The 23,212-nt window shown below is 46.2% G+C and overlaps 1 protein-coding gene across 13 annotated transcripts in view; it reads left to right on the forward strand.

The window, feature by feature from the left end:
* The window catches only part of cacna1bb (calcium channel, voltage-dependent, N type, alpha 1B subunit, b), a 210,060-nt gene that overhangs the window by 179,760 nt on the left and 7,088 nt on the right, over positions 1 to 23,212 (forward strand). For 11 of the 13 annotated variants that reach the window (XM_029769130.1, XM_029769129.1, XM_029769131.1 and 8 more), the window contains 8 exons: positions 3,447 to 3,552; positions 3,964 to 4,071; positions 4,632 to 4,792; positions 5,017 to 5,174; positions 5,540 to 5,675; positions 6,024 to 6,134; positions 7,594 to 7,632; positions 19,842 to 20,103. In XM_029769130.1, coding sequence (XP_029624990.1) covers positions 3,447 to 3,552; positions 3,964 to 4,071; positions 4,632 to 4,792; positions 5,017 to 5,174; positions 5,540 to 5,675; positions 6,024 to 6,134; positions 7,594 to 7,632; positions 19,842 to 20,103 — 1,081 coding nt within the window. The remainder of the gene's footprint in view (positions 1 to 3,446; positions 3,553 to 3,963; positions 4,072 to 4,631; positions 4,793 to 5,016; positions 5,175 to 5,539; positions 5,676 to 6,023; positions 6,135 to 7,593; positions 7,633 to 19,841; positions 20,104 to 23,212) is intronic. The other 2 variants (XM_029769138.1, XM_029769141.1) reach the window with 1 other exon arrangement.

A 23,212-nucleotide genomic window follows, 5' to 3' on the forward strand; every position in this document is an offset into this window, starting at 1 on the left:
GTGGTGGAGAGATCGAAGGCTCAGACCACGTATCGGGTGGTGGAGAGATCGAAGGCTCAGACCACGTATCGGGTGGTGGAGAGATCTTCGAAGGCTCAGACCACGTATCGGGTGGTGGAGAGATCTTCGAAGGCTCAGACCACGTATCGGGTGGTGGAGAGATCTGAGAAGGCTCAGACCACGTATCAGGTGGTGGAGAGATCTGAGAAGGCTCAGACCACCTATCGGGTAGTGGAGAGATCTTCGAAGGCTCAGACCACCTATCGGGTGTTGGAGAGATCTGAGAAGGCTCAGACCACGTATCGGGTGGTGGAGAGATCTGAGAAGGCTCAGACCACGTATCGGGTGGTGGAGAGATCGAAGGCTCAGACCACGTATCGGGTGGTGGAGAGATCGAAGGCTCTGACTCTGACTCCGACTCGTTGCTTAAATGGGGAAAACCGGTTGAACGTTTCTATCAGCTGAATGAGCGACACCGGTTGAGCATGGCAACAGCATTTCTTTCCAGAAGCCGTGAGAAAATTGTCCGGCTGAGGGGACTGAGCAGGGGGGTTACCACCTCTACTGTACCTGTACTTACTGGCAGCACAGACCCTTTCCTACACTTAAATTGCCCTAGCTTACGATTTCATCTGAAGATGGACTTGCAACTTGGCTATCCTCACCATAAGGAGATAGTTCTCCATATTATGAGTACAGTGACTGCAATGAGAAGACATAATGTTACTTGGCTTTGGCTGGTGGTGGTCCTGCAGATCCATGTCCATATACATCGTCCGGGGGGAGAAAAAGTTGAATGAAAAAGTTGAATGAAGACAAAACTAAGACATTGGTAAAGTTGTGAAATGAAGAGTTTGATTAATCGGTTATTAATAGTAAAAAGCTAAACGTTTGGTAGGTAGCCAAGTACCCACAAACAGCGTAGCAGCATGGAAACAACACGGAGGCAACTCTGTCACCCTCTGTTTATAACTCCTCTGTTGTCCCTCTGTCACCCTCTGTTTATAACTCCTCTGTTGTCCCTCTGTCACCCTCTGTTTCTAACTCCTCTGTTGTCCCTCTGTCACCCTCTGTTTATAACTCTTCTGTTGTCCCTCTGTCACACTCTGTTTATAACTCCTCTGTTGTCCCTCTGTCACCCTCTGTTTATAACTCCTCTGTTGTCCCTCTGTCACCCTCTGTTTATAACTCCTCTGTTGTCCCTCTGTCACCCTCTGTTTCTAACTCCTCTGTTGTCCCTCTGTCACACTCTGTTTATAACTCCTCTGTTGTCCCTCTGTCACCCTCTGTTTCTAACTCCTCTGTTGTCCCTCTGTCACCCTCTGTTTATAACTCCTCTGTTGTCCCTCTGTCACCCTCTGTTTCTAACTCCTCTGTTGTCCCTCTGTCACCCTCTGTTTATAACTCCTCTGTTGTCCCTCTGTCACACTCTGTTTATAACTCCTCTGTTGTCCCTCTGTCACCCTCTGTTTATAACTCCTCTGTTGTCCCTCTGTCACCCTCTGTTTATAACTCTTCTGTTGTCCCTCTGTCACCCTCTGTTTCTAACTCCTCTGTTGTCCCTCTGTCACCCTCTGTTTATAACTCTTCTGTTGTCCCTCTGTCACACTCTGTTTCTAACTCCTCTGTTGTCCCTCTGTCACCCTCTGTTTCTAACTCCTCTGTTGTCCCTCTGTCACACTCTGTTTATAACTCCTCTGTTGTCCCTCTGTCACCCTCTGTTTATAACTCCTCTGTTGTCCCTCTGTCACACTCTGTTTATAACTCCTCTGTTGTCCCTCTGTCACCCTCTGTTTATAACTCCTCTGTTGTCCCTCTGTCACCCTCTGTTTATAACTCCTCTGTTGTCCCTCTGTCACCCTCTGTTTATAACTCCTCTGTTGTCCCTCTGTCACCCTCTGTTTATAACTCCTCTGTTGTCCCTCTGTCACCCTCTGTTTATAACTCCTCTGTTGTCCCTCTGTCACCCTCTGTTTATAACTCATAATTTTCCGCTTTGGCTATGAGCTGAGCTTCCCTGCTAAATTACCTTTCTTGTCCTCCCTGTGGGTATTTTTCGTTCCTCTTATCTGCTTAACTCCACTGTGTGTGTGTGTGTGTGTGTGTGTGTGTGTGTGTGTGTGTGTGTGTGTGTGTGTGTGTGTGTGTGTGTGTGTGTGTGTGCGCGCTTGTGTGTGTGTGTGCGCATGTGTGTGTGTGTGTGCGCACGCGCGTGGGTATGTTTTTGACAGAATGTGTACATACAGTATTTATATGTTTGTGGGATGGCCTCACATGTCTGTGGTTTTCCTTTCGCCCTAGTGGGCACGACCTGACATGTCAGACCCTGCATGCATAGGTGGTGTCCCATCTCCCCCCTCCACCCTTTTTCCTCTTCCCCCTCTCCTCCTCTTCTTTTGTATTGTAACAGCTCCTGCATGGAAGTATGCTCTCTTGAGTTCAAGGGAGGCTTGCTTGCACACACACGCACATACACACACACACACACACACACACACACACACACACACACACACACATGCCTCATCTGCGATTCCCCTCCACTTGGCTTGAAGACAATAGGATTCATCCGTCCCAGTCTTCCCCTCTGCGAAGCATGCATGTGTTTGTGTGCATTCTCATCCTTCCTCCCCATTAGCCGTTCATGGAGCTCTACATGCATGTCTGTCACTATGACTGAGTCTCAAATGGCATTATTCCCTGTTTAATGAACTATTTAGGGAATAAGGTGTCATTTGGGATGCAGATTATCTCTCTGCTCTGCCACCCACCTAAAAATGAAGAGGCTAGGGGAAGGAGCGTGTCCCCATAATACAGATATGGCTTCATCCATTCATTCTTTCATAGCGGCACTAAAACATACTCCTCCAGGGCCTTGGAAGCATGTTGACATGTGAACTGGTTCTATCATTACGTAATGCCGAAAAATACTAACTCTTCATCCGCACCGCTCACGGCTTCTAGTACATCGCTACTACGTCACTTTCCTGTCAGTCTTTGAGTGAAACTCCCTGACACGTTCTGAGCAGTCCTAATGCACATTCAGTTGATTTGTTATGCATGTCCCTCTCAATGTCCATCTCAGACCTTGACCCATAGTCGGACTTTCACATTACCATTTGCATGGAGTGTTGCTCTGAACATTCTCTCTCCTCTCTGGGATGTCTTGTGTTGTGTTGTTGTGCTCCTGGGAAAGCTCTTCTGTCTGCTGGACTGAAACTAATCCAAGCCACTGGCTGTCAAAGGTCCACATCACTCTCACTGTATGTACGGTGTCCCTATTAGGACACTCAGTCTCTGCAGGACTTGTCAGTCTCAATTCCATCAGTTAACATGGAACTACTCTACAGGCAGCACACAGAACCTGCCCAAAGAGCAATTGATTGTAACAGGTGCTAAAATTGGTGTTCTAAAGGGCCCCTCACCATGGTTTCTATTCTCCTTAGCGATTGGTCAAGATGAACATGCCCATCGCCGATGACAATACGGTGCACTTCACGTCCACGCTGATGGCTCTCATCCGCACCGCTCTGGAGATCAAACTGGCATCTGGTCAGTGACCTCTGACCTAATCCCCTTACACACATACACACTCAAACCACAATAATAGGATAGGAAAAGGGGAAATTAAAATCAATGTAAAACATTAATAGAATAAAAAGTTGTTAGAAATATTATTTAAAAAATGTGGTATATTTTTTATGTAAAGAAATAAAGAATAATATGTAATCATTCAAAAGAGAGGGTGGCGGCCTAAAAACCGGTCCTGCTAGGTCTGATGGGTAGGGGTGAGACCAAGGAACTAGAATGAATAGAAAGGAGTCCCCATTCAAGTCATAATGAATTGCATCTATGTGTTTACCAGTCAAATTGCCATGGTCAGAGTTTCCAAGTCTGCTTAGTGTTTGCTGATTGATAAGTGTGGATGGACGTGATGTGACATATGAGTGTGTCTCTCCTCAGGGGTGCTGGCTCAGCGCCTGTGTGATGCTGATCTGAGGAAGGAGATCTCCAGAGTCTGGCCTAACCTGCCTCAGAAGACTGTTGACCTGCTGGTCACACCATATAAAAGTAGGCGACACTGGTGGTCTGTGTTTGTTTGTTTGTTTGTTTGTGTGTGTGTGTGTGTGTGTGTGTGTGTGTGTGTGTGTGTGTGTGTGTGTGTGTGTGTGTGTGTGTGTGTGTGTGTGTGTGTGTGTGTGTGTGTGTGTGTCTTGGTGTCGGTGCATACGTGTTTATGTTTGTGTTAGAGAGCATGAAAGAGAAACTGAAATAGAGAGCCATAGAGAGAGAGAAGAGAAAGAACTGTGAGACACAAAAAAAGACATGCAATAATCTTCAGAGCACTGAGCTTCACCAAAGCCCCGTCATCCCTTGAGTGAGTTTGTAGGCTCAACTGTTTTCTCGTTCTGCTCTTTCTACTGCTCTTCAGTTTACTCTGTGTATGAGGGAGTTATATTTACACACACACGCACACACACACCCACACGCACACAGAGCCTGACTACAGTACAATCTCCCTCATTCTGTCTGCTCCTCCAATGCCATCTAGTGGTTGTGGAGAGAAGACAACTAGTGCTTTTCTCCTCTGACTCTCTCTTCATTTTACCTTCTTTCTTCACTCCTTTCAGTTGATGAGTTCAATGAGCTCATATGCCCCTTTGCGGTTGTAAACCGAGAGCTGACGGTGGGGAAGGTCTATGCTGCCCTCATGATCTTTGACTACTACAAGCAGAACCGGGCCAAGAGACTGGAACAGCAACTGGGACTGGACTTCACAGGGACAATTAAGGTAGTATATGGCCACAAAAAGAGAGCTCAACTTTGCCATAATTGCTTCTGTGACAGCATGGGCTGCGCCTTTGAGGGCTGCGCCATTGAGGGCTATCTCCATCCACAAATTATTAACGCGTTATAGGCTCCACATCCATTGAATTTGTCACTACCTCTACTTGATTCTAGTGAGAACAGCTGATGGGAGGTCCAGATGACTAGAAATCTCTCTGTCTCCTGCAGAATAAAAAGGGTGCAGCCTTCTTCCGCCCCATGATGCCCATGACACATATGCAGGAGGAGACGCCAATCACCACTGCCAAGCCCCCGCCCCCTTCACAACCAGAGCATCAGCCAGAGCCCCCGCCCGCCACCACCTCTCTAACCAATGGTGACACAGTGTGAGTGCCCGCCCATATGTTTTTCTTAGCAGATATACAGTCTTTGTATAGATACACTCGTCAATAGAAATGTATAGATACATGGCATATACACTACTGCACGCAGGAAGGAAACAGGTAGACGTAGTAGTGATCAATGTGAAGTGCTTATCAGAGTCGTTGGCTTTCATACTTTTCGAAATCTCAGCGTGGCTCAACCAATTTCTCCAACTGTCACCACATTGAAATGAATAGGAGCCACGAAGGCGTTGGTTGGGAGTTTTGGGGAGGTGGACGGCCAGGCTGTGCGACCTCCACGGATGGTGGTCGCAGAGCCGGATAGATATCTCACGATGTTTGTGTGTGTTTTGCGTGTGTGACCTCAGACCAAGCCCTAGAAGTGCCATGAAAGAGTCCGTATCAGGAGATCAGCTGTCTCAGGAGGGTCAGCGGTCCAGCACTAGCAGTCGGACTCTACAGCGGGGCCAGTCAGAGGACGTGCCATACTCCATCAAACCTCAGGTACTTAGTACATATATTATACCAAAGATAGGAATTATGCAAGAAACCATCGTACCATAGTTCACTGTTAAACCTCTGGTACTCACAACTAGTTGTTGCAAATTCTGGTAACTTTTCTGAATTTTCCAGAAGTCCCGGTTGGGAAAATTCCTGGTATCAGGAGGGAATAAGCAGGAAATCCTAAAATCTTCCGACCGGGATTTCTGAAGAAGCTGGGAATTTTGGGAAATGTACTGTTTTGCAACCCAACATACAATTTACCAAAGATGTGAATTACGCAAGCAGCCACCGTACCATCATTCACTCTGGTGTCCTCAACTCAACTATATGCATACGGTGTTGTTTCAGGAATCAGTGGAGATGAGGCAGGTGGAGAACGGTGCTGATTTAGAGGGCTACTTTGGTCTGGAGGGCCATGGCAGAGCAGCCTCCATGCCTAGACTGGACTCCCAGTACTACGTAAGTCCACTCACTTCCTTACTGTACCCCTGTACTCTCTCACATAGGACCCCACTAGAACCCCGCCAGGGCTGCCAATGTGGTGCCTGCTCAAATCAAACAGCATTAACTCTACAATTAGGACAATGTCAGCATTAGGACAATGCTAGTAAACATTATATGAGTTTTGATATCTATAGTACGACACAGTTTTTACTAGTAAACTTGACAGTATTCAATAATACTTTCTCATAAAGTTGGTAGTAGTTCGTGATGATATTATTATGAGACACAGTCAGAGAGGAAGGGAGTGGGGAAAGTAGTTGAAGTGAAAGACAACATATAGAGAAAGATAAAGCTGAAGAAAGACAGAATATTAAGGTAGGTAGCTAGAAATGAATTGAATTAGCCACAGGCTAACTAAAGCAAAGACGCTGTCTGTCAGTGCACATCAAGTCATCCTGCTGACCTTGTCTGCATCGTAAATGTCACCCTATTCCATATACAGTGTACCACTTTTGACAAGGGCCCATAGGACTTTTGGTATGTAGATCTTATGTGACATATCATAATATTTCCTCAACAAATCTGAATGTACAGTCATGTCCCCAGCAGTACAGTGACTACACTGTACCTTTTACATTACAGTCATTTAGCAGACACTCTTATTCAGAGCTACTTACAGTAGTGAGCGCAGACATTTTGGTATTGGTCCCACGTGGGAGTCAAACCCAAAACCTGACCTTGCAAGTGCCATAATTTACCAACTGAGCCACATGGGAGAATATTGTCTTCTTAACTGTCTTTCTTAACGCAGAGTATTTTGAATACTACACAATATAAAATATTCATGTTTTAAACAACTGATGATAATGGCCACATTGTGTAATATGCTTCACTGAAGTACCGTTTATACTTAATAATGTAACATGCAAATCTCTCTCTCCCCAAAAAGTTCAGGTTGAAAAGTGTGTGGGAAACTGCTTAAACCTTATTACGAATATGCTCCATCTTCACTATGCTTTCCTGTTTATAAATATTGAAAACCATTTCCACATATTTTTTGTTATTCTTTTGACCCATTTGTCTGTTTTCATGTTTCACACTAGACTTTTTGTCGACCTTCATTGTCTCCATTATGGTTATAGTCAATGTCTAAACGTTTTTTATCTGACATTTATTTTGTACCTGTCTTTCATTTTTGTCATCTTTTCCTCCCTGCTCTTGTGGCGAATGGAGTCCAGATTTCTTTCCTCTTGAAGGCCTTTTCCGGACCCTCTTTTCTAACTGTGTGATTGGTTTACGTGTCTAACCATATGAATCCTGTCTGTCTCGCTTTGCTCTCTGTCTGTCTTTCCTTCTCCCCATCCACTCCCATCCTCTCTTCCCTTTCTCCTCCCTCCTCTCCTCCTTCTCTCCTCCTCTTGATGCCCATGGCTAATGTTGTACCCACCTCCTTCCTGTGTGTGCTGTCTGATAGCGGAACCACCCTCGCCACCTACCTGGGACCTACCTGGCAGTATGTACACCTGTTCCGCCTCTCTCTCTCTCTCTCTCTCTCTCCTCTCTCTTTCTCTCTCTTTCTCTCTCTCTCTCTCTCTCAGTGCATGCTGGGAGTGTTTTGTAGTTGTAGTTGAGGCGTTGTGGAGGGCTCTATCCTTCCTTATATTCTTGATTCTTTCCTTGGTCTTTTCTTTCAATTTACATTTTCTATGGTGGAGTTAACCCACTGTTAGTTTAGTGGTACACACTGTTTTTTTTTCAAAGTTTGGGAGGAAGAGGACAGAGTTTTAGTTTCCTGGGGTTTTGACCACTGTGGTGTGCTCGATGGCTTCACAGCCTAGCGCAGAGGAGACGCTGTCGTTACGGCATGGATTCAGGTCAAATCAAATCAAATGTTATTGGTCACATACACATGGTTAACAGATGTTAATGCAAGTGTGGTGAAATGCTTGTGCTTCTAGTTCCGACCGTGCAGTAATATCTAACAAGTATTCTAACAATTTCACAACAACTACCTTATACACACAAGTGTAAAGGAATGAATAAGAATATGTACATATAAATATATTGATGAGCGATAGCCGAACGGCATAGGCAAGATGCAGTAGATGGTATAGAGTACAGTATATACATATGAGGGATAGGGATTGATTGAATATGTCTGTAAACACACCAGCCAGCTGGTCTGCGCATGCTCTGAGGACGCGGCTAGGGATGCCGTATGGGCCTCCAGCCTTGCGAGGGTTAACATAAATGTTTTACTCTCGTTGGCTGCAGTGAAGGAGAGTCCGCAGGTTTTGGTAGCGGGCCTTGTCAGTAGCACTGTATTGTCCTCAAAGCGAGCAAAGAAGTTGTTTAGTTTGTCTGGGAGCAAGACGCCGGTGTCCACAACAAGGCTGGTTTTCTTTTTGTAATCCATGATTGACTGCCACAGTCTCATGTCTGAGCCGTTGAATTGCGACTCTACATTGTCTCTATACTGACACTTAGCTTTTTTGATTGCCTTGCAGAGGGAATAGCTACACTGTTTGTATTCGGTCATGTTTCTGGTCGCCTTGCCATGATTAAAAGCAGTGGTTCACGCTTTCAGTTTTATGCGAATGCTGCCATCAATCCACGGTTTCTGGTTAGGGAAGGTTTTAATAGTCACCGTGGGTACACGCATCACCGATGCAATTGCTAATAAACCTGAGATTGGAGTTAAGGTGGAGGAGGTTCTGCTTGCTGTCAGTGAACAGGTAGGAGCTGAATTTATACATTCCACATCCAGAATGAACAAAGCTGTGGTTGTGTTCATGAACAGAGTAAATTTGGTGGGTATGCTGATTGCTATTGGAATATTTGTAAGGGATGTGTTGGTGCCGATTCCTCCTCTTTCGACTCCTTTGACTAGCGTGGTAGTTGCGAATCCGCCTGCATTTATTACGAATGAACAAATCCGGAACGAGCTAAGTCGGTTTGGTAAGTTTGCTAGCGGTTTTCGTGTACTGTCGGCAGGTTTTCAGGCAGATGCCGTTAAGCATGTTGTTTTGCTCCAGAGCCAAGTGTTCATGTTTCTGAATAGCAATGAGCAACAGTTAAATGTTCATTTTAAAGTGAGGCATGGGGAGGGGCTCTATGCAGGGTTTGCAAGCACATATAGTCTATGGTGCTTTGAGTGTGGGGATTTGGGGCATACGAGCTTGCGTGCCCACATAAAGGCCGTAGACAAGGTGAGGGTACAAGCACCAATGGGGGAAATTGAGGTCAACGTGCAGGGGGCCATGAGACACAGGCAGCAGAGGCTGGGCCTAGTCATGCTATAGGTAGTGGTGAAGATGAGGCTGGGCCTAGTCAGGCTACAGATGGTGGTGTAGCTGAGGCTGGGCCAAGTCATGCTATAGATGGTGGTGTAGATGAGGCTGAGTCTATTCATGCTATAGATCAGGGGTGTCAAACGTCCGGCCCGCGGGCCGAATCAGGCCCGCAACGGGGTTTAATCCGGCCCGCGAGATGATTTTGTAAAGTATAAAAATGAGCTGCAATTTTTCAATAAAAGAAACTGCTGTTCCAATTGCGTCCACTGGATGGCGCAATAGCAATTGTGTTAAGCAAGCAAACTGTTTATACCGGAGCAGAGCAAGTAGGTCAAGCAAGTGCAGCCAGTCCTGATGAGCTACTTTGTTTTTGCCCGCGATATTTATTACCGCTTCTACTTTTAACATTATGTGCTTTGGCACCATCATTGCCCCAATATGTCTCTGTCAAAAAAGAGAAAAGTGGACGCAGAGTGCAGAGTGTTCCAAGAAAAATGGTCATCCTCCTATTTATTCACGGAATTGAATGGGGAAAGCTGTATGTTTGGTGTGTTCACAGCATGTTGCAGTGCTGAAAGAGTATAACCTTCGTCGCAACTATGTGAGTCTTCATGCCGACAAATATGACAACTTTCAAGGACAGCGGAGAAGAGAGAAGGTGAATGAACTGTTGGCGGGTCTGAAGAAACAGCAGTCTGTGTTTACTCACAGCCGAGACATCAGTGACGCTGCAGTGAAAGCTAGCTACCTCATTGCTAATGAAATCGCAGTGGCTTCAAAACCATTTAGTGAGGGTGAATTTGTAAAAACATGCATGATGAAGGCAGTGGAGATTGTGTGCCCTGAAAAGCGCCAGGCTTTTGCAAATATCAGCTTGACAAGAAACACAGTTGCAGACAGGATTTCCGATCTTTCAGTGGATTTGGACAGCCAGTTGAAGCAAAAAGTAAAGTCATTTATTGGGTTTTCAGTTGCAATTGATGAAAGCACGGACATTACAGATGTTGCACAACTGGCCATTTTCATCCGCGGAGTTGATGACACATTGACCGTCACGGAGGAGTTCGTGGAGTTGGTGCCGATGACAGATACAACGACAGCAGCTGATATTTTCACAGCACTCATCGGCGCGCTGGACAGGGTCGGAGTGGACTGGTCCCGCGCTGTCAGCCTGGCTACAGATGGTGCGCCCTCAATGATCGGGAAAAAGCAGGCGTTGTGACAAAGTTCAGAGAGAAAGTGCAATCTGCAAATGGAGGACGTGATTTTTGGACTTTTCACTGTATTTTGCACCAGGAGACTTTGTGTTGCAAGTCATTAAAGATGGATAACGTCATGAAGGTGGTCATCCAAACTGTTAATTTCATCCGATCCAGAAGCCTGAATCACCGTCAGTTTGACAGCCTTCTCAGAGAGAAAGACGTCATCTATGGCCTGCCATACCACACTGAGGTAAGATGGTTAAGCCGAGGTGCTGTGCTTAGGCGTTTCTTTGATTTACGAGAAGAAATTGAACAGTTCATGGAAGAAAAGGGCAAACCAGTGTTAGAATTTCATTCCGCAGAATGGCTGCAGGACCTTGCATTTATGGTGGATGTTACAGAGCACCTGAATAACTTGAACAAACAGCTGCAAGGGCGCAACAAAGTCGTCACGCAGTATTATGACAGCATACGTTCTTTCAAGTTGAAGCTGTCATTGTGGGAGACGCAACTCGCCGGTGGTGATGCAGCTCACTTCCACTGTCTGAAAAATGTGTGCGCGACCCAACATGTGGCAGACATGAAGCGGTTCAAAGATAAAATAACGGGACTGTTACGGGAGTTTGAGCAACGCTTTCAGATTTTTGGTGAACTGGAGGAAGACTTCAACGTTTTTTGCTCGCCATTCACCGTGAATCCCTCTGATCTGCCCGTCAGCATCCAACTTGAAATAATAGACTTGCAGTGTGACTCGGATATGAAGGGCAAATTTGCCGCAGCTGGCTTGGACACATTTTATCAGAATCTCTTGCCAGGTTACCCCAACTTGACAGCCCTCGCTGCAAAACTGTTGTGCATGTTTGGAACCACATATCTTTGTGAGCAAGTTTTCTCTGTAATGAGCATAAATAAAACAAAGCTGCGCTCATGGCTCACGCACAAGCACTTGAATCACATCCTGAAGTTGGCTGCCACTCAGGATGTGACGCCTGATATTGATGCGCTGGTGAAAGCTAAAAGATGCCAGGTATCAGGAGTCAAATAAACTATGCAACCCCACTTAAAGTGCTGCATGAGACACCCTGATATATTTCTGTGATCTGTGATATACTTCTGTGAATCACTGAGGCATTGTGTGTTTGTGTGTTCTTTTTCTTTAGAATTTTGAAATAAACTTGAGGTGTTTTATGATTAATAGTGATGTTGTGCTTGTACTATTGTGGACACACTGTCCTCAGGCTCCAGCTTTATGTTTTATGTTGATCGTATTAAAACAAAGAAAACAATCTGAAGTTGTTGTTTTTAAGTTATATATACCATGATTTTACCGTCCGGCCCACTTGGGAATAGATTTCCCTCCATGTGGCCCCTGAGCTAAAATGAGTTTGACACCCCTGCTATAGATGGTGGTGTAGATGAGACTGGGTCTATTCATGCTAGAGATAGTGGTGTAGATGAGGCTGGGTCTAGTCATGCTACAGATGGTGGTGTAGATGAGGCTGGGTCTAGTCATGCTACAGATGGTGGTGTAGATGAGGCTGGGTCTAGTCATGCTAGAGATAGTGGTGTAGATGAGGCTGGGTCTAGTCATGCTACAGATGGTGGTGTAGATGAGGCTGGGTCTAGTCATGCTACAGATGGTGGTGTAGATGAGGCTGGGTCTAGTCATGCTAGAAATGGTGGTGTAGATGAGACTGGGCCTAGTCATGCTAGAAATGGTGGTATAGATGAGACTGGGTCTAGTCATGCTAGAAATGGTGATGTAGCTGAGGCTGGGTCTAGTCAGGCTATGGATGGATGGTGTAGATGAGGCTAGGTCTAGTCATGCTAGAAATGGTGATGTAGATGAGGCTGGGTCTAGTCAGGCTATGGATGGATGGTGTAGCTGAGGCTGGGTCTAGTCATGCTGTGGATGGATGGTGTAGCTGAGGCTGGGTCTAGGCATGCTATGGATGGATGGTGTAGCTGAGGCTGGGTCTAGTCATGCTATGGATGGATGGTGTAGCTGAGGCTGGGTCTAGGCATGCTATGGATGGATGGTGTTGCTGAGGCTGGGTCTAGTCATGCTATGGATGGATGGTGTAGCTGAGGCTGGGTCTAGTCATGCTATGGATGGATGGTGTAGCTGAGGCTGGTCTCGTCATGCTATGGATGGATGGTGTAGCTGAGGCTGGGTCAAGTCAGGCTATGGATGGATGGTGTAGCTAAGGCTGGGTCTAGTCATGCTATGGATGGATGGTGTAGCTGAGGCTGGGTCTAGTCATGCTATGGATGGATGGTGTAGCTGAGGCTGGGTCTAGTCAGGCTATGGATGGATGGTGTAGCTGAGGCTGGGTCTAGTCATGCTATGGATGGATGGTGTAGCTGAGGCTGGGTCTAGTCATGCTATGGATGGATGGTGCAGCTGAGGCTGGGTCTAGTCATGCTATGGATGGATGGTGTAGATGAGGCTGGGTCTAGTCATGCTATGGATGGTGGTGTAGCTGAGGCTGGGTCTAGTCATGCTATGGATGGATGGTGTAGATGAGGCTGGGTCTAGTCAGGCTATGGATGGATGGTGTAGATGAGGCTGGGTCTAGTCATGCTATGGATGGTGGTGTAGATGAGGCTGGGTCTAGTCATGCTATGGATGGATGGTGTAGCTGAGGCTGGGTCTAGTCATGCTATGGATGGATGGTGTAGCTGAGGCTGGGTCTAGTCATGCTATGGATGGATTGTGTAGATGAGGCTGGGTCTAGTCAGGCTATGGATGGATGGTGTAGATGAGGCTGGGTCTAGTCATGCTATGGATGGATGGTGTAGATGAGGCTGGGTCTGGTCAGGCTATGGATGGATGGTGTAGATGAGGCTGGGTCTAGTCAGGTTATAGATGGTGGTGTAGATGAGGCTTTCTTTTCAGGCTCCTCCTCAATGGATCCAGAGCTGACAGCCAGTCAGGCAGAGGGGTCAAAGGACACAGTGAAGGAACAGTCAAGGTTCCTGAATGAGAATAAAGGGAAAAAGGTTCATCTTGAAGCTTTTTTTTGCAAACCTGGAAAGTTTGTAAGATCAGTACAACACGCTATGAAAATAAGGGGCATGGTGTCCTCTCACCCAGGAAACGTTTTAGGTTGAGGAAGTGGGTCACAACCATGCGTAAGGGTTTACCTTCAGATGCTGTTTAGATTAATAGTTTTTTTCTGATACTAGGGCTTTTTGAGCTTTGCTATTGGTCTCTTTCTTTGCTGGCTTTTCTCCCACTTCTTATGGAGACTTTTCAGGTTGGCTCGCTTAATATAAATTGCGCCAGAGATGCGGGAAAAAGGAGTCTGTTGGGTGAATATGTAAAACAAAAAAGTACAGGTGTTGTTTCTGCAGGAGACACATAGTGATGTGGTGAATGAAGTCAATTGGGGGCTCTGGTGGAAAGGGACAAGTGTGCTGAGCCATGGAACAAATGTTAGTGCAGGGGTGGCAGTCTTTTTTGCACCGGGTCTGACTGTAAAAATTTGCTCCTCAAAGGGTATCTGTAGGGGTAGACGGCTTGTAGTAAACAGAAATTAACACAGGGAGAGAGAGGGGGCATCTGTTTGGGTGTCTTAGACAGGAACTCTCACAGATAGCGCCTGAAGAGATGCTGGTGGTTGGCAGAGACTGGAACTGTACAACGTATTTTACGAAAGATAGAAATGGGGAGGAGCCTCATTCAGGCTCAGTGGGGGTCTTTAGGGACATCATTAAGCAGTTTGACCTAGTGGATGTTTGGAGAACTAGACATCCCAACACAAGCCAGTATACATGGGTGAAGGTCTTTGGGGATAGGGTGAGTGCAGCCAAACTAGATCGGTTTTACATGTCCAGGAATCAGAGCAATAGACTGTTGGGCTCTACCATTCTCCCGCTGGGTTTTTCAGATCACCACATAACCATGGCTCGGCTGTCTATTTCACCAGGCTTTTTGGGAAAGGTGGGGGCAGTGAAGAGAGGAGTATGAGTCTCTGAGTCAATGGTGGGATGTGGGAAAAGTCTAAATTCTGCTTTTCTGTCAACGGTATACAGCTCTTTCATTCTCAGAGGCTAGCAGAATATTGGGGCAACTCAAGCGTAGTATCAGAGAAGTGGAGATTGAGCTGGTGGGGCAAGGCAATGTAGGCCTCCAGGCTAATTTAGCTGAATTACATAGAGACCTGGGCAGTTTTTTCCAGGTTAAAGCAAAGGGAGCACTTGTAAGAGCTAGGTTCTCCATGCTCAAGGAGATGCTCTGAGCTCCTTCTTCTTTTGTTTGGAAAGACAGAGCCATGAAGCCAAGGGTATGCATTGTTTGCGGCTGTCAGATGGGTGGGTGACCTTTGTGGTGGGGGAGATTGCGGAATGTGGAGTTTTATACTGAGTTGTATAGGGTAGAACTGTGTGATCCTATGTGTGTTCAAGTTTTGTTTGCAGAACTCCCTAAGCTCTCTCTGGCACAGAGGGATGAAATTGACATTCCCCTGTTGTCCCATGACCTGGCAGAGGCCGTAACCCAGATGCCCCCCAGCCGTACACCAGGGGTCGATGGACTCCCAGTGGAGTTTAATAAAATATTCTGGGGAATAATTGGACCGAACTTCTTTTGCGTGTTGTGTGAGTGCGTCGGGGTAGGAGAGATGCCGATGAGCTGCCGTTGGGTGGCTCTGACTCTCCTGCCCAAAAAAGGGGAACTGGAGGCTTGTGGTATTGCACTGTGTGGACTACAAGATATTTGCCAAGGTCCTCGCTAACAGACTGAAGTCTCATCTGGACTCTATAGTACACAAGGACCAGACATATTGTGTACCGGGACGCTCAATCACGGACAACTTGTTCTTAATCAGGGACATGTTGGACTTGTCGAAAGTTTCTAATGTGAACTTTGGATTAGTCTCTTTAGACCAAGAGAAGGCTTTTGATAGAGTGGACCAAGATTATCTGTTTATTGTGATGTCTGTATTTGGGTTTGGGTAAAGGTTTTTGGCTTGTGTGAAGATGTGGTATGCTTGGGCATCATGTATGATCAAGGTGGGAGGGGAGCTCAGTAGGCCAGTCTGGGTGAGGTGGGGCATTAGACAAGGATACCCTCTATCGGGGCAGTTATATACACTAGCCGTTGAGCCGTTTTTTGGCTTCTTATGCAGGAGACTGCAGGAAGTGTGCTGGACAGGCATGGGTGTGTTGACAGCAGTATCGGCATATGCAGATGACATTTCTGTGATGGTCAGGGATGGGCAGGATATGCAGGCACTAGAGCAGTGGTTCTTAACCTGGGTTCGATCGAACCCCAGGGGTTCGGTGAGTCAGTCTCAGGGGTTCGGCGGAGGTCAAGACGGAACGTGATGAGAGTCAGCGTCCTAACTGCATGATTTGCAATGCCAAGTTGAGCAATTCTAGTCTAGCACCGGCAAAACTAAGAGAACACTTCCTTAAGCTGCATGGAGATGGACAATACAAGAACACAACGCTCGCTGAATTCAAGGTGAAGAGAGCCATTTTTCCAATTAAGAAGGGTTCGGTGAATGCGCATATGAAACTGGTGGGGGTCAGTACCTCCAACAAGGTTAAGAACCACTGCACTAGAGACTAGTTTGAAGGTGTATGAGGGAGCTTCGTCAGCTTAGGTGAACTGGGGCAAGAGCAAAGCTCTGTTATGTGGGGCATGGATGGATAGCCCCCCCCCCCCTGCTTCCAGGGGGTTTGCAGTGCGGTTGTGAAAAGCTTAACATTTTGGGGGTGTACCTGGGCTCAGAGAGGTGGGTCAGAAAGAACTGTCACAGGCAGTGGTGTCAAGACTGGCCAGGTGGAGGTGGCTCCTGTCCCAAGTGTCATATAGAGGGAGGGTACTGATCATCAACAACCTGGCGGCATCCTCCCTGTGGCATACTGGCTGTCCTCAACCTGGCTCTCCTCAACGTAAGCTGGTGGATTTTTGTTAAATTATTTTTTAGCCCTTTTTCTCCCCAATTTTGTGGTATCCAATTGGTAGTTACAGTCTTGTCCAATCTCTGCAACTCCCATACGGACTCGGGAGAGGCGAAGGTTGAGAGCCATGTGTCTTCCTAAACACGACCCAGCCAAGCCACACTGCTTCTTGACACAATGCACGCTTAACCCGGAAGCCAGCCGTACCAGTGTGTCAGAGGAAACAACGTACAGCTGGCGACCGTGTCAGCATGCATGTGCCCGGCCCGCTACAGGAGTCGCTAGAGCGTGATGAGACAAGGACATCCCGACCGGTCAAACCCTCTCCTAACCCGGACAATGCTGGGCCAATTGTGCACCGCCCCATGGGTCTCCCGGTCGTGGCTGGCTGTGAAAGTGCTTGGACTTGAACCAGGATCTCTAGTGGCACAGCTAGAACTGCGATGCAGTGCCTTAGACCACTACGCCACTCATGGGGCCCTGGTTGATTTTTTTCTGGTTGGGCCATCACTGGCTAAGGGCGGCAGTGTTGTACATGTCCGTCCACGAAGGAGGACAGAGCCTGGTGGAACTGGAGAGAAAGGTGGCTGCATTCTGACTAAAGGTAGCGCAAAGACTGCTGTACCATACTGATGTCGGCTGGAGAGAACCAGCATGGGCGCTGCTGAGGATAGCTTGCGGATTAGAGTTGGACTGGCAGCTTTTTCCTCATGAGGCTGGAGAGGCTGAGTACAGCAGGTCTCTCTGATTTTTACTCTGCGGTGCTGAGGGTCTGGCAGCTGCTAAGGGCCACACGAGAAGGGGGGGTGGAGCCTGGGCTGTGGGTGTGGGAGGAGCCTATCTTCCACAATCCCGCCATCCTTTTGAGATCGGTTCAATCGGTCACCCTGCAGAAGCAACTGATGCCAGCTGGTTTACTAAGGCTGGGTGACCTGCGGCTGCTGGGTGAGGAAGGGTGGAAAACCCCGGAAGTCCTGGCACAACAAACAGGACTAACATTTCTTAGGCTGCTGGAGAGATTCCTGGGGGAGGTCCAGGAGGCACTGTCTGAGCCGGTAAGGGGGGTGTTTGAGTGGCCAAATGGGGGGGAGCCACCGATGTTTCCCCCACTGCAGGTGACGGCAGAGACTGGGGACTGGCAAGGGGATATGGAGGACTTGTTGGACTTTAACACTCCAAGCCTGGGGGAGTTTGAGAGGGTGGGAGGTAATGCCCTCTACAACCTCTGCATTAAGGTGAGGAAAATTAGGAGCCTAACAGGAGTGAAGGCTGATCAGTGGCAGGGGGTATGTGAGGCTCAGGGAAAGTTGTCTATTTGGCTAACAAGGAGGAACAGGGTCAGAGGTGGGGGGATAACAGACCCTTTACTAGTGTTTAATGGGATGGTCTCTGCGCGCCTTAATTTAAAATGATAAAAAGTGTGGAGATGTTTCAGGAGATGGTGTGTCGGGGAGGCCGTCTGTATAGCTGGGGAAGATGGGTTGGTTATACGGTTGTAGAAGTGGTGAGGTTTTGGTTATTGTGATGTGTGATATTGTTTTGAATCGTGGGGTAGAGCACAAGGTGAGTATGCAGCACAAGGGATATTTGTTTTTTAAAGGGGGTGGGGGGGTGGTGGTGGTTGTAAGGTTTTAATGAAATGAGGATGTATCATTAAAGAAAGACAAAAAGTCAAAAGCCTCTCTCTCTCTCTCTCTGTCATATCTCTTTCCTTTTCTCTCTCTCTCTGTTTTATCTCTTTCCCTTTCTCTCTCTCATCCCTCTCTTTCCATCACTATGTTGGCCTCTATGTGCTCCCTCCATTCCAGTGGGGAGTTCACATACTCTCACCGTCAGTTTGACACTCTTTAGACATTAGCTAAAGCCCATATCGGTGTGAGTGGTCAAGATCCATGTCACCTACAGTAGAATTATTGTTGAATGTTTTAGTACTTTACCGCACATAAATCCATGGGACACCAAACACTCTTTTTTTGCTTTCTTGCCATGAAGTGACGTGATATGACCATTGTGACCATTGTATGTTTGTGTGTCGTTTCAGTGGGTGGTTTGTTAATGTTTTAATGTAGGCACGGACAGCACTGCTATTTTCCTACTTTGACATAACTGCACTGTTCTCTCTTTATTTCCATTTGTTGTTGTTGTGGTTGTTGTGGTTTTTGTTGTACAAACCACTGACTGTAGCTACTGACCGGGACTGTATGATAAGAACTCTTAGAACAAGCTCAACGGAGCGTAGACCTCAAGAATCAATTTGGTTATGATCTACAATATCACTTAATTGATTTACCTTTTCAACAATGAATTAAAAACTAAACTTGAAAAGGGCGGTTTATAATGGGAATACACGTGTGCCGTTTCCAGGAGACTGCTCTTGGCATTATGGGTCAACTGTGGCAGGATGTCATCCCGGCTGTTACCACCAGAGGGAGGAATAACGTAGCTAGTGTTCCAGCCTGTCATTTCACTTCCTTTATTTACCTTCAGGCTTGAACTTCTCAATGTTCTATTTTGCCATGTTAATTTCACTGCGGCACCAGGCTTTTTCCAAACACAGACAACTCAGAGCCTGTCAAGGTGGGAAATATTTAAAGGGAAACATCAACACCCTGCTTATTCTTAGTTCACTAGCAGTGTCTCCTGCTAGTTTACGACAAGTTTTAACAACTCGGGCCAAACATTCCGTACATCCAACCCCAAATCGAACACTAGCTCTTACCCCCTATGCACCTGTGTGTATAAAAAAAATATATAGATTTAGACAGCATGGTAAATATGGTATGGTGCCAGTATGTTGCCACTTAGCATGCCAGAGGCTAGCTGTTGTCCAGATCATTGCGTGCAGCATGCTGACACTGAGCCTTCCTACAACGTCAACAAGCCGCACATAAGAGCTGGCCAGAGGCAAAGTAGTCTCATTACCATATCATTACCATATTGATTATACCATAGGGATAGGGGCAAACGGGTTCATTTGGGATTGGGCGGTGGTATGCCAATCATTAGTGACGTGTTCAAGATTAACTGTAGTGAGTATTGAAATCGCTCAGTGTTTCAATCAGAAATGTCTCCTCAACATTTGTGTCTGAAGAGGTTGAACGTCAGTCTCAAGCCCAGAGATTGGTGTCCACCGGTCTGTCGTACTTCCTCGTCTGTACTGTGTCTGCTGTCTAGTGAACAGTTTGGTGCTTGATGCTCCAGTCCAGTGGTTGTACTGCATTCTAAAATACTCTACTGCTACACTACTATGGTAGTTAGCCCTCCATCTTGTATTCCTCCACTCACCGTTTTTCGTCTTTGCTCGCTCCTCTCAGCCTATCCCTGACATCAGTCCTATCAGGCGGTCGGCGTCCACGTTGGCTTCCCAGCGCCCCCGGGAGGTGAGTCTGAGGGACTACACCCTGGAGAGGCCGAGCCAAGCCCAGGCCCAGTCATCCTCAGCCCCAGGCCAGGCCCAGGACAGGCCCTACCACCATCACCACCACCACCGCTGTCACAGACGCAGGGACAAGGACAGGGACAAGAAGCAGAAGTCACTCGACAGGACATCCAGCGTGCAGCCTTCTAGTATAGCAGGTTAGAGGGGGTACACACCATACATCCATGTGCAGACACACACATTAGCAACGCACAGGCCTGCCCACCTCAGAATTCCCTCTCTCCAGCCATTACTTCCCTGTTTTTGTGGGGTGAAAATTCACTTGTCACATAATTGTTGCTGAATTGATTTATTTCCTACTCTTGTTTGTACAAAGTATATTTTCCCGCAAATATCTGTTGTGGCCGCTCAAACACATGCTGGTCCCCTTCAAAATGTCAACAATGACACGTGTTGATTCTGATCGGCATCATTTACAATGCCGACCCTTGGACGGGATAAAACGCACAAAGACAATATTTATACCACAAGACGGGAGAAAGGTGGGTGTTCCTTTTTTGTATAGTTTAAAAAAGTTAAGAGTTCGTTAATTTGAAATGTTCAAAGTATTTCACCTGCAATGGAAGCCACTCCCAAAAAGGAACTGCCAAATCTCAAATAGTAGTGTTTGTGTGTGCATTGATAAATTCCAACTAAAGTTGACTATGCAAAAGGGTAATTTATATATAAGTGTATATGTAAATTATACACAATCAAACATTATTATTCTATCAATATAATAACAAAACACCTAAATAAGCCATATGAGGCTTAAAGATGTTAGCATGTGTCAGGTTCGTCGAAATGAGTAGACCAAGGCGCAGCGTGCATAGAGTTCCACATGTTTATTAGATGAAACTCACAGAATACAATAACGCGCATACCGAAACGTGCCGCTAATGTATTGCTCGCAGGAAACTAGACATAGACAAGATCCCACAACAACCAGGTGGGAAAAGGCTGCCTAAATATGATCCCCAATCAGAGACAACGATAGACAGCTGTCTCTGATTGGGAACCATACCAGGCCAACCTAGAAATACAAAAACTAGAGTACCCACCCTAGTCACACCCTGACCTAACCAAAATAGAGAATAAAAAGGCTCTCTAAGGTCAGGGCGTGACAGCATTGGTCCTTTCATGACTTATAGTTGAAAAGGGAATTCCCACCAAAACTGGTGGATTACATATGTTTTTGTCTGTCATTAAACAATTGTCTATGAGCTCTAAATCAGTCAATATTTAATGAATTTTTATTCATTCAAAAAGGGTTGAGTATCTCACTCCATTATGCAGATATTACATGTATCACAATTGAATTTTTGACCTTTTATAAATACATTTGGAAGACCGTTGCTTTGCTAGTGTCACGCATAGCTTACACACACACACACACACACACACACACACACACACACCCACACCCACACACACACAGTTTCACACATATGTATTCACATGTTCACATGCATACTTCTGCTCATGCAGCAACATACACAGACTGAAAGACATCTCACTGTGGAACCCATATAGCATATGATGAACTATGAATTCATACAGAAATAGAGTAAGGAAACCTTTCCGTCTCAGAGGCAGAGAGACCTAGAGACTTGGCTCTTGTACCAAATCGCTTGGACGCTTTTGCATAGTAGCAGAAATTCCGTATCGGATTAAGGGCCTGTGATCGGGTTATGAAGGAAAGAGGTTTCTGTTGCGTTTAACAAAAAGCTTGAGCCAGGGATTTTGCGTGTCAAGCTTTCCATCTGACTAACAAAGAGAATTATGAGTTCCCTGAGGAAAATCTGCTTGGTGGGGATGTGATTTTTTAAAGTTTGTATTCGCCGTTCCCCTTTGTACTATAACCTCAAAAGCGGTAGTTATAAAATTGGCTAAGCTGCTCCAATAGTAGCTCCTCTTATGGGCGACGGGGCAGCCACTACGCACTGTACAACGATGTGAAATTAGCCAGTCTCATGTACAGGCTAAAGCCCCCTTTTACTTCTGGTCGAGATTATCTCAGGCAGCCTGAGCCCCACAGAACAGGGGCTTCAGCAGCCAAGAGTTTTGTTGGTTTAGTTCGTTTTCTCCCATAGGTTAAAGGTCGTCAGTACACACATGCACACACACCCATACTGACCTACTGTACCTCATACACACCCACACAGATACTGTACCATTCCACATGGCTCGGAATCCATGATGACACCCCTATGTCCCTGTTTGCTCTGTATGAGTTCATGTCTGACACACATGAGCTGTGTCCCAAATGGTACATTATTCACCATAGGGCTCTGGGCCCTGGTCACACACTACATAGGGAATAGGGTGCTAATTGGGACCTAGCCATGACCTCCATAAAGCAGGAACATGATCCATGGAACTATTGTGCTGGCTGAGTGTACTAGTGGTGCTGGTCAGTGTGTGTCCACTAGAGTTCAATGGCGGGAACCCGGTTACTGAGATTTACCGCCTAAAAGCACTCCCTTTTCCGAGGATGAGTAACTGCTAGAAACCGGTAAATTATAATAAATTATTTCTATGAACAGCATGGCGTGAAATGGAACTGTTAAATGATATGCGCTGTCTAAATCGGGTTTCTCTACGGCCTCTGCATGATGAATCACAGCTCAGGGTGGGGACAGACAGCCCATCTCAGTATGGAGCACAGTTCACAATGCATGGAGACCTATCATCTCATCATGGTAACTTTTTTATTGTGATTGGCAGGCCTATATTTTCTGCAACATAGTCTATGCTACAGTGATATAAAGACCAAATGCACGTCTAATTTACCCATCTCCATCTGGCTTTCGGGGGTCACCTTATTATTATATTTTTATTTGATATTTTTTTTGCTGATACAGATAACAGACGGAACTGGTAGAGGGCAGAACACACACGGATCCCCTACCAAACCAAATCAAACCCACCCCAGCCCCTCCATGTTCTAATAGAGCCCCACCCCAAAACTTAAAGCAGGCATGATAGACCATTTATTTTATTTTAAAGATATATATATTTTGTATTGCAGCTGCAGAGTTTTAAAGCAGTGCACCCTGTGAGCTGAGTCTTTCTCTCCATCAACTCCATTCAAATTGCATCCAAAAGAGATAATCCTGTTCTAGTTTGATATACAGTGGATTCGGAAAGTATTCAGAACCCTTAATTTTTCCCACATTTTGTTAAGCTACAGCCTTATTCTAAAATGGATTCAATTGAAAAAAAAATCCTCATCAATCTGCACACAATACCCCATAATGACAAAGT

Source organism: Salmo trutta, chromosome 12, assembly GCF_901001165.1.
Source record: "Salmo trutta chromosome 12, fSalTru1.1, whole genome shotgun sequence".
Taxonomy (NCBI): Eukaryota; Metazoa; Chordata; class Actinopteri; order Salmoniformes; family Salmonidae; genus Salmo; species Salmo trutta.